Source organism: Halichoeres trimaculatus, unplaced genomic scaffold (genome assembly GCF_033239565.1).
Source record: "Halichoeres trimaculatus isolate MK-OKI-2021-1 unplaced genomic scaffold, fHalTri1.1 fHalTri1_scaffold_7, whole genome shotgun sequence".
In the NCBI taxonomy this organism is placed as follows: domain Eukaryota; kingdom Metazoa; phylum Chordata; class Actinopteri; order Labriformes; family Labridae; genus Halichoeres; species Halichoeres trimaculatus.
The window spans coordinates 38,275,430-38,287,645 of NW_027437185.1; the positions used below are offsets into that span (position 1 = coordinate 38,275,430).

The window sequence follows — 12,216 nt, forward strand, 5'->3', positions numbered from 1 at the left end:
TTTAAAAATAACATTTAAAGGTTCTTCGGAGTATATCTGTGTCATATTTATTTTAAAAATGGTGCAGTTTTTCGAAAAAACGACAGGAAACTACAAGCATGTTATGTTGAAGTTAAACAAATAACCGCCACTGTCCTTTCAAATTAGAGTTTTTTTTTTTTTTTTTTTTACTATATTTCAATGTATTCTTTAATTTATTCTTTAATGTATTCAACTGTTTTTCTGTTTTAATGTGCAAGACTGAAGCTGAATTCTCAAGCAATGTAAGCAACCTAGCATGTTTAAATTAAACTGTGTTTGTTTGAGTTTATAATCTGAAATTGGTTTGTAGGGAAAAAAAAAAATCCTAAAGAAATAATTTTAAAAAATCACATTACAAAACAGAGTGTTGTTGCAGTACGCTCGCTGCTCCACTTGGTGTCGCCAAAGCTCCATCAAATCGTCTCGGTTTTTTTTTTTGAAAGTTTGCCCAACAACCGGGCTGAGGGCCACAAGGTCATCTGCAGAACTTTGATAAGAAGAAAACTTGACCTATGAATGAATTCATGTTCAAGATTCTATTTGAATATATCCAGGTAAACAGATACTTGAGTCAGGCTCCTTCATATCTAATAGAGTCAATGAAGTGTTGAGTACAGAGAGGATTAAATACAGGTTAGATTCCCCAGAGCTGATTAACTTAAACTGCATTACAAAATGTAACTGAAGAAAAGTACTGAAAGTATCATCAAATATAGTATATTTTAAACCGAAAGCCATGCACTAAAGAGAAAGCAGTAGCTGCTAGTATCTAGCCGAGGTAAAGCGCCCTCTAACTGATAGTCAAAACCACAAAATTAAATGTAAATAAACTCAGTGAATAAGAACTTCATTAAATCTTCAAATATTTGGGAACGTAGTTGTTTAAAATGGCAAAATATTTATTTTTTCTGCTTCTCACCTCTTGGATTTAGGATAAACTAACCCAGTAAATACTTCTAGAATAGAATAGAATAGAATAGAATAGGATAGAAAAATACTTTATTTATCCCAGAGGGGATATAAATTTATATTATAATTATATTTAATTTATATTTTTAAATAAAGTATTTTCTATTCTATTCTATTCTATTGTATAAAACAAGTAATAAATAAATGGTCAAGTAATAATGATAATAATAATAATAGTAAAATAAAAATAAATAAATAAATAAATACAATAATAATAATAATAATAATAATAATAAAATAAATAAAATAATAATAATAATAATAATAGTAAATCAATTTTAGGTAGTTACAGCTAATAAGAAATAACTGTCTTTACAGTAAAACCTTTGAATTTTGGACAAAAACCTCTTAACTTTCATTCATTTCAATGCATAAAAGTGCTGGTAAATGATATTTAAAATATATGCATGCATGTGTGCAGCTCCTATTTAGAGCTTTAACAGTTGCTGCGTTGCATGCTACTTAATGACGTCTCAGTTTCATCATTTGGTCCTCCTGCGGTATTCTTAGTACGTGTTGGAAGAAGTTGCAGCCCTGCAGAGAAGCTCCTGCTCTTATATTTCAGACAGATGTTGGATTATTTCATAGATCACAGGAAGGTGTAGATATCCAGGTAAAGCGTGGCTACAGACACACACGCTGCACACGCTGCACGTCACCAAACCAAATGAGTCTCCTTTGTAAGCACGGTTTATTGGCACACATAATGGTAAAGCATACATACCAGACATCAGATATGACACTGAACACCTCTGCTATATAATGTACAAATGGTGTCTAATAATACTAGGCTCAAACATATTTAGAAATGTGTTAGCTTCCTTACAAATGCACAAATAAATACCCATAAGATCCAATTGTATAAAGACGTGTGTCGCTGTCTTCTCGCCCATTTTCAAAGAAAAGTCCAACAGAAGAGGATCAGGGATATAATATCAATTCAATTAAAGATTAAAGAACAATCGTGAACACAAACACAGGGATCTCAAACCATTTCTGTGGGGTGGAAGGACTCGATCTGCATGTTTTCTCTTTTTAATGAAATGTTTTATTTCCTCGTACGTCAGGATGTTCAGGACGTGTGATTGTGTGACTTCACTTTGTGGCTTTGGTTCTGCACTAGCTAAAGAGGAAAGATAAGAGGGCGAAGCAGCGTCCGTCCACACCACCCGACAGAAATCTGAACCTCCTGTACAAAACAAAACAGCTGCCATATCCAAACTGCTTCAGTGGCTGATTTACAGTGGACAAAATCGATTCCACCTCTATTTACAGAGCTACAAACCTTGTAACAGTGTTCCCAAACTGATGAACCCAAAACAAACAGATGGTTTTGAAAAAGTACATATATCAAACAAAATCAAATCCTATAAAAATCATGCAGGAAAAGGCTTTAGTATCAGTTTGGGAGTAGGTCGTTAAAGGGAAAGAAGTCCAAATTTCAAGAAGGGATAAGAAAGAAATCAACATCAATGTGTTTCCGTTAAGTTCACATACTGATCGGCAAAATTACGTGATTGCAAAACTGGGCTCTGAGAGCAGCAAAATACCGACTGACTACAAACACAAACTGGTTTGCATGAAATCACAATCTGTGACGACTGTGGAAAAACAATCTCAGAGCATGATTTTTCCCTCGTTTGAATGCAGTCCATTGCAGAAGAGGATTTTATTTCCTCTTAATTGGAAATGGAAATAAACAGCAATGACAGAAACAAACCGACAGCAAACTGAATTTTCAATAAAAACGCCGTTAAACAATGTCTGGTTTGTCTCAAACGCAGCGAGATGCTTCCAGTGTCTGCTAAAAAACACCGTGTGTTCTCCCAGTCCAGCTTTTTGTTGAGACATTATGTTTTTGTTGTTTCTTCTCTCCACTGTCCACGGTCAGCGTGATGACTCGGGACCTGGGGGTCAACCAATCACAGCTGCCGATTCCACCAGACGAGCTGTTTGTATCTGAGTGTCTGAGGAGGAGAATGTGATCCGTGATTTTCCGCTGCATTCTTCCAGAAAAATGCAGATGCCTTTATTTTGTTTTTTTACACGGCGGCTGCTAACGGCTGGTAGCAGTCGCAGTCTCTGACATGTGGGTATTGCTGTGCCAGTCCTCAGTGTCCTCTGAGATGTTAGAGATTCAGAGAGGGAGAGAGTATCCAGAGAGGACATGTTTTGGCTGGACATGCCGGCGGTGGGTTTTCAGACGGGGGTTTCTGATTCAGTACGATGTTATGAGGCCCTCAGGGGGGAGAGGGGAGAGGTTAGAAAGTCCAGTCCTCATGGAGCCCGGGATCTCCTGTTTTTCTTCTGCTGTGGTCTTACTGCGAGGGCTGGGGCGCCGTGCTCTCGGGCTTGCTGTCCTGAGCGGCGGGGGGTTTGCTGCTCCAGGGGGCGTTGTTGCCCAGAGCCGGGGAGCTGTTGAAGTCGTCCTCGTCGTCCAGGCCGTTGGTGGCGTCGTACTGCGTGTTCTCCAGTCGGGTGATCAGACGCTCATCCTCATCCCCAAACTCACCGCCCATTAGGGTCGGCTCGCCCACGACCATCACGTCCTACAGAAAGAAAGAGAGGAAGACAGAGAGAAAGCTTCTTTGAAAAACTGAAAAAAAAAACAAAATAAAGGCTGTTTATTTTTCTGTTTTTGTGATCCTGAGTAATTTCCACACCAAAAATGTAACCTCAGTGATTTAGAGCTGCTATAAAGATCTGTTTTAGTGTGACTGCAGCGCCACCTTCTGGCCCGGAGTCTCACGCACACTGTCGTAAAGATGTGACTTTCAACCAGGAGTGTGTTTGTTTTAGGGATGCATGATACATCAATACCAGTATCTGTAGACTGGTCATTTTTTAACATATCGGTATCGACTGATATTTACTCATGAGCTGCCAGCATTTTAAGAGCATCTTGAACGATCTTTCTCATGATGGCGCCGCGCTTTCTCTCAAAACCACCTCAACACATCATCTCAGATTGGTTTTTTTTGTTTGTTTGTTTTTTTCATCAAAATATCGATATTGATATCGGTAAATATTGGTTATTGGCCATAACGACAATATTAATACCTGGTATCGGTATCAGCCAAAATGTTCATATTGGTGCATCCCCAGTTTGTTTTGGAACAAATTTTCTTTGTTCAAGTCAACTTTTACCAGACACAACACCACGAGGTAAGGTATTTATTAATAGCTACGCAGGGCTACGGTTTGAAACCTGACAACAAGCTAACTTTGTCAGTTTGTAGCGTAGTTTAGCAGCTGCTATATTTCTCTCTCCTCACAGCCCGGTGCTCTGAGACGTGTCTGTAACGTGTAACGTTAGTGAATCCTGGTTCTGTCCTACCAGAGCTCATCTACCAACTCCAACCTCACCAAGCAGAGCTAACGTAACCTGGCTCTTCATTTTATTGATAGACTCTCAAGTTTGAACAGACCACTGCAGAATAACTGCTGACTGTGGGTTGGAGGCTACATTAGCACAAACAGATTAGCCTGGGTTTTAGCCTTTAGCTTGTGTTTGAGCCTTTAGCATATATTTAAGCCTTTGGCTTCTGTTTGAGCCTTTAGCTTGTGTTTTAGCCTTAAGCTTATGTTTTAGCCCTTAGCCTCGTATTCAAGCCCTAGCTCATGTTTAAGCCGTTAGCTTTTTTGGCCTTTCAGACTTGAACTTGTGTTTTAGCCTTTAGCTCGTGTTCATCCTTTCAACATTTAGCTCTTGTTTTAACCTTTAGCTAGTATCTTAGCCTTTCAGCCCTTAGCTCGCTCATGTTTAAGCCTCAGCTTGTGTTTAAAACTTTAGCTTATGTTTTAGCCTTTAGCTTGTGTTTCAGCTTTTCAGCTCTTAGCTTGTGTTTTAGCCTTAATCTTGTGTTTTAGCCTTCTGCCTTCAGCTCCTGTGTTAGCCTTAGCTTATGTTTTAGGCTTTCAGCCTTTGGCTCTTGTTTTAGCCTTAAGCTCTTGTTTTAGCCTTTCAACTTTTAGCTTTTGTTTTAGCCTTTAGCTAGTGTTTTTGCCTCTCAGTCTTTAGCTCTTGTGTTAGCCTTTAGCTTTTGTTTTAGCCTCTCAGCCTTTAGCTCTTGTTTTAGCCTTTAGCTTGTGTTTTAGCCTTTAGCTTGTGCTCTTTCTCTCTCCTGTTTATCTTTCTTCTGCTCTTCTGTCCTTTTTCTGTCTGACAGTTTGGCTCCAGTGTCCACCATCACTACAAAATTAATCACAGAAATTGTTTTTAGCAGAGAAAAACACAGATCTCAGAAGTAGCATTTAGGAATAACCTATATATTTGTGCTGAAAATCTCATGTTAAAGTGTGGATTAGGATCAGGCAGATATCTAGAAGAGAGACTTTTTGTTAAGATCACTCAGAAAGTGGATCAGGAAACCTGTTTAACATCCTCCTCTTCCTCATTTATTATGACACAAGCAGCACAGACTACTCTTCATCTCTGAGGTCGGCTGTATTGATTCCTCTTCTCTCTTATTATCAGTTACTCCTCTTTAAAATCTGACCAGTTTCACACTTTCTGACTCCGTCTCTTTTAAGATGGTACACAAATATAATCCGTTTTCACACGGGCCTCTGTTCTGTGTCAGATGGTCTGTCTTTAGCCTCGGGGTGATCCCAAAATTAACATACTAAACCCAGTAAGAAATTACTAAAGAAGAAATGAAGGCATATCTGTTTCATCTGATGCTGAGACCAAAGCGCCGTCTGAATACCAAGTGAGCGCACATCCACCCAAAAAGACCTGATAACGTTTACTTCAGGAGCATGAATATGCATGGTCTGTTTTACATAATTCAGCCAAAAAATCAACTTTAATCAAACATCAAGGGTTAAAAATAGGACAAGGTCATAAAGAAGAGCTCCTCGGTAGTGCCTGTTTGTGCTCAACACATGTTTCCTGTTTTACAACTGAGCAGCCAGGCGTTCAGACGCAGGAGTTCATGTGTGTGTGTGTTCAGTGAGCTCCTCTCTGCAAATGAAACCTCCCGCTCTGAAAGTGGATTCCCCCTGCTCTCTGTTCCCGCCCCAATCAATACTCATCATGTAAGACATATTTCACAGAGATGGCCCCGGCACAGCGGGTCAGTGAGGGAAGGAGACGGATTTATCCTGAGCTATCCACGACGCTCGTGGCGTGGAGGAATCTGTATGAAGAGCCCTGATTCTCCTCCTCACAATGAATCTGTTGACAAATAATCACTGGAGTGTGATTTGTGTATTCAAACGCTGATCAATAAGCTCAGCTGTGTCTCTCTATGAGTGTGTGTGAGTGTGTGTGTGTGTGTGTGTGTCTGCTCTGGCACCGCCCACAGTAACCTGGGAAGAAGCTGTACAGTTAAATGGAGCGCACGCTTCACTGGCCATGTGTGTCAACGCTGCCCGGCCTGGGAGATCTCGCTCTTCTCAGCTACACACACACGCACGGAGACAAACAAGCACACACACACTCTGACACACAAACCCAGATTAGCTTACTGTACACTCTCACACACACCCAGACAAAAGTGCCTCCATGCAAACGGGGATTACCAAAATGCATCAGCACTCTCACGCTACAACCCCGCGCAGATAAACAAACACACACACACAGATGATCACTTCCAACGCGCTCTCATGTCAACAAACAAACAAACTTAAAACACACACTCAGATGAAGAGCAGGGGAGCACACACAGGCAGTTTATTTATCCCCAAAACCCCCCTAGCGACCACTTCTACACCCCACTATGCCTTAATCAGGCTAATTAATTTAGGTGAGCTTTTCAACTAAATGACAATATCCACACTGATTTGTCAATTTGCATAGCTAATTAAGTCATTAGCTAAAAACGTGCTGATTGCCAACAAGCCTTGCATTCACCATCTGTTCCTGTGAGGAGGCCTGTCAACCTACCTCTGGCCAATTTTAGCCCCCCCCCCTAAAAAAATCCCTCAGACGCTAACAGCTGGTGGCGAGTCTGAGACTGGGGAGCGCTAATTGTGAGCTAATTAATACTGTCTACTCTTCTACTCATCTTGTTAAGAGTTAGCTTTCCTGCTAGCTAAGCAGCGCGGCTTTGAAAGAGGTGATGCAGCTCTGAACGCCTCTCCCTTCATTCACCGAGCTCGGTCATTAGCATCTTTCCTTTTTTTACACAGATTAGCAGCTACGCGCTCAGAGGGTGTTTGGGCCACGGGCCGCAGGGACAACAGGTGGGATTCAGAGAGGAGGTGGAGGATCTCAGGACGACTGAAGTGGAAAAAAAATAAAAGTTTACCTTTTTTTTTAATAATCAAATTCAGGAAAAAGGATCCAGAGAAACAAAGGTTACACTTATTATACCTATTATTTTATTTCATTTTATTTATTTATTTATTCATTTATTTATTTATTTATTTATTTTCATGTATTTATTTTTAATTAATTAATTAATTAATTAATTTTTATTTGTTTATTTTTAATTAATTAATTTTTATTTATTTTTAATTAATTAATTTATTTTTATTTAGTGGTTTCCTATAACAGACAGAAACTTTAGCTCCCTTACAAACAACAAACTGAACATGTTGAGATATGTCAGTAAAGGATTAATACACACTTTCAGTTAAAAAAAAAAAATTAAAAAAAAAAATGGTGTTTTTCTAAACACACACCAATGGTCATGTTTGCATTGACAATTTTTTATTCATTTTTTAAAATATTTTTTTAAATTTATTTATTTAATTTGAATTCACAACAGTACAGATCCTCCAAATCAAAACTAACGATTTGTTTGCACAACATCGTTTATAAACGAAAATTTAAAGAAGCCAAATACTACTGAAACAAACAAAAAGAAGAAGCAAACGACGTTTTCAAACAGGAGTGATCAGAGCAAGTATAGCTCGTTAACTTTCACCCTTTTGGCTCAACCAAAATAACATAAACATATATATGCCCATATAGAGACATGTATGTTGATATACACATACAGTGGTTGATATCTGGACTTTGCTTTAGCTCCTCACGTACATTTTTCCAAAGCTTGAAACCAGAAATTGTTAAACAGAAACTTTTTTAAGGTTTATGACTTTAGAGTTATGTTCTCCTTTTCACTGATAGCTCCCTTCCTGATTTCTAAATAAGTTATTAGAAGTTTTTATTTTATTTTCGAGTAGTTGTCGCGCAATGTTCCTGTCACTTTGGCATGTAAACAGCACTTTAAATTATTTTTCTTATTTGGATTAAAGCTCAAGATAGGCTTTATATGGTTTTAAATTCCCAACAGTTATTCTGATTTTTAGTTCAATATGTATAATAGTTTACTAATGCATCAATGTAGGACAATCATTTATTCATATGACTTTTTTTTTATATGATCAAAGTTCAACTCAGTTTTCTGATTTTACTCTTTTTTTTTCTTCTTCTTTTTTCTTTAAGCTCTGTTTTTACTGCATTTGACCTTGAATTTCCACTTCAACCCTTTTTATTATTTAATCTAAGACTTGCATTTTATTCATTATATTCTTACTAAAAGCTGTATTTTCAACCTTTCACTAATTTTGTTCTCTGGCACAACAATTTCCATTAGGATTAGTAAAACAGATCTAATCTTACCTGATAAATAATTGAACTATAATTAATGATGATTTTCTGATTTTTTTTTGGGATTAATTAATTAATTATTTTTTTCTTTTTTCAATTAATTAATTAATTATTCTTTTTTTTAAATTAACCAATTAATTAATTTTAACGTTGTGAATTGTAATTTTTTTCTTCTTTCTGACATGAAACAGGATTTTTTGTTACCAAATAAAATAACTTCCCTTATCTCTGGATTTTGGAAACACTGCTCCAACATTAATCCACAGAAAAAAATCACATCAACCATGTGACTTGGAGTCCTCTGTGTGTTTAGACACACACACACACACAAAATAAGTTTATTTATAAGTTGGTTTCCAGTTACTCATTTAGTATTGTACTTATTTTTACTCCTATTCTAATGAATCCTTTTAAAAAATGAAATAAAGAATTTATTTAAATCAAACTAAAATACGCTGCCTTTGTTTTTAACACCTACAGAGTTTATCATAGGTGTCTGAATAAAAATCAGCATGTGTCTGTGTGTGTGTGTGTGTGTGTGTGTGTGTGTGTGTGAGGAGGAAAATAATATTTCTACAAGTTTTAATTTATTTTAGGAAGTGTGTGACTCTAACACGTCCATTGTTTTAGCACTGAACCCCCTCTTTAAACTTTGATTTCTCATCACCGTCCTCTTTGATAATCTAACACAGAACTGATCACAGGTTAATTTCTTCATGTTTCTTCGTGTGTTTAATATAAAGTAAGATCAGTGAAACCTGCAGCTTGGAGCCTCCAGGTTTGAATAAAGATGCACTCTAAATTTGGCCACTGGAGGTCAGTGTTGCTCATTCAATGGGAGCCCCCCCCCCACCTCTCTCCCTCCCTCCCCCCTTCACCCCCCTCTCTCCTCAAGCCGCTGGTAACCCCCTCCCCTCACGGAGGGTCCACTCCTTATTGTCATTGGGCTCACGTAGGCTTGTGCTGAGCCGCAAACGAACAACTTCTCAGACAAAGACAGCAGGCACGCAACATATGTAAGCAGCATGTTCGCAGCCACGCTGCCAGTCTTTAAGAGGCGCAGCGACGCAGGACATGAGAGGTGCCCGTGCTCTGTACATCTGTGTGTGTGTGTGTGTGGGAGGAAAGGTGGGGGGGTGGTGATGGTGTAGTGCGTGTGTGTGACAGAGGAAGGAGCTGGGGGTGGACAGTGTATACAGATATCGGTGATAATGAGAGCTGGCACAGAGCCAAACTGCCTTCTAGAGTGAAAACAATTGCACCCCACTGTGTGTGTGTGTGTGTGTGTGTGTGTGTGTGTGTGTGTGTGTGTGTGTGTGTGTGTGTGTGTGAAGTACATTATACATGTGTGAGATGAAGAGACGGAGGTAAAAGACGGAGGAGAGCAGAGCGAGGAGGAACGCATCAGGAGGAAGGAGGACGGGACGACTGACTGGAGGAGAGGAAACTCAGAAAGTGTGTGTTATGAGAGTGTGTGTGACGAGTCCTCCAGCCAAACACACGAAGAGCTCAGACCTGAATCTGGAGAAACTGGTCCAAACTGTCTTTAAATTTTCACCCAAAAACAACCTTTATTCATCCTTACACACTGAATTCATCCTTAACGAGCGACTGGTGTTAATTAAATCCATTCAGAGACCAGGGGCGTCACTAGGATTTAGGGACAGGGGGGCTTCAGCCCTAGGAGATGCAAATGATCAAATGTCAATGAAACACAACAAATAGAGTTAATAACTGCTCAACTTAGAGGCTAATGCCATGACTTCCGCAGACAACACAATAATAGTTTTGTATTTTGGAGTCAGATTGATAAAATTTTGGCACATGAGTAACTAGAAAAGATGTAAAATAGAATTTATGGTTCTTTTATTAGTCTAAAAATCTCTTAATGGTCTTGATCCTCTATTTTATCCAAGGGTTTTATCATTTGAGCCAAGTAGGGCCCTCAGGTCGTCTTTAATGGTTCCTAAAGTGAGAACTAAAACATGGGGAAGCCTCTTTTTATTATTATGGCCCCCATCTAGGGCTGAACAATTTTGGAAAATAATCTAATTGCAATTTTTTTGGACCAATAGTGCGATTGCGATTTAGCATGCAATTTTATTTATTTTATTTTATTTTATTTTATTCTATTTTATTTATTTATTTTATTTTATTTTATTTTATTTTATTTTATTTTATTTTATTTTATTTATTTATTTATTTAATTTAATTTAATTTAATTTAATTTAATTTAATTTTTTTTTTAGGGGGGGGTATCTTTTGCATTATTAACTTAATATTTATTTATTATTTTATGAATTACTAAAACAATTAATAAAATCAGTCTATAGTATGAAGGCTGGGCCTACATGTGTGTACATGAAACTTTTTTAAATTTTATTTTATTTTAATAAATTGCAGACTGTGCGATTTGAAAATTGCACTCTGTTACATTGCGATGTCTGTTTAAATTTGATTAATTGTTCAGCCCTACCCCCGTCTGTGGAGCAGCCTACCTTGAGACCTGAGGGTAGCTCCTACTGTTCATATTTTCAAAAGTAAACTCAAGACCTACCTTTTTAGCTGATTGTATTTAGTATAATTTATTGTTATTGTGTTTATTTAAATCCTCTTAACCTGTTTTATTTCTCCTTTTTAGACTGATGACGCCGCTGTCAGAGACACAGAAAGAAACTACCACCAAACATGACGTCTCAAAACACACCCTCATGTTTTTTCTTCACCGACTTCAGCAAATAAAAACTGAAATGTAACGTCTTGGGGTGAGGTTTAGCAGCTAAGAGCTCAAGGAGGAGACTGATATTTTGGTTTATCACTGAAACAGAAAACATCCTCTGTTTCTAAGATCAAACGTGAAATTATGGAGTTAGCATCCTGCTCTTAAAGCCCGTCCCTGAAGTCACTCCAAAAGTTTCACATAAAGCAAATTAACTGACTTAAACCGGACAGTTAATCCTGTTTCTGTTGGGCATTATCTAACTTTTAGTTTCACTGTAACGACCTGTATCTGCAAACCCCGCAGCTCCATGAGGAGGTGTAGCTTTAACCCAGGATTTGTAATGAGCAGGTAGGAAAGCAAAGCCCCTGCAGAGCAAATAAAACACTCAGAACTGCATTATGTCCTGGAGCGTGGTGTGCAGCATGCGGTGTAACAGTGTGAGAGGCTATTTAACCTCTTAGCGTGTCAAGTGGTCTATTACTGAAACATGCAGCCGAATCATTCAGAGTCTGAAACATACGACGCACATGAGTCACTCAGCTGTTTGTCTCTGTTACTTCCTCTGATAAAGATCTCTGACTGTGGTTGTGATCCTTTGGTTTCTGCCTGTAACATCATCTTTAACAGCTTTGAAATATTTAAATATTTATAATATCTTATATATTTATTCAGACTCAAACAGTCGAGCTGCCTCCTGCAGGAAACATGTTTTTAATGAGTCACTGACAGTTTGTGAAGTTGGGTGATGAGCCTAGATTTCCTTCCTGTGTTTTATATCCCAGAATATGTGACATATTTTAAAATTTTGAATTGTTTGTTTTTATTTTTCTGGGACGTTCTGCTGCAAGTCTCTAAAGAACAATCTAATTAAAATGAATTTATAATCTCACTGAGGTTTTTCCTGGTGATATAAAATTTGAATGAATAAAAAAAATAAAATCAT

General features: G+C 38.0%; 1 protein-coding gene across 5 annotated transcripts in view; it reads right to left on the minus strand.

The window, feature by feature from the left end:
* Window positions 1-1,669: 1,669 nt before the first annotated feature.
* The window catches only part of ldb2a (LIM domain binding 2a), a 149,292-nt gene continuing 138,745 nt past the window's right edge, over window positions 1,670-12,216 (minus strand). For all 5 annotated transcript variants that reach the window (XM_074673909.1, XM_074673907.1, XM_074673905.1 and 2 more), the window contains exon 9: window positions 1,670-3,539. In XM_074673909.1, the coding sequence (XP_074530010.1) occupies window positions 3,309-3,539 (231 nt within the window). In that variant the 3' untranslated portion in view covers window positions 1,670-3,308. The remainder of the gene's footprint in view (window positions 3,540-12,216) is intronic.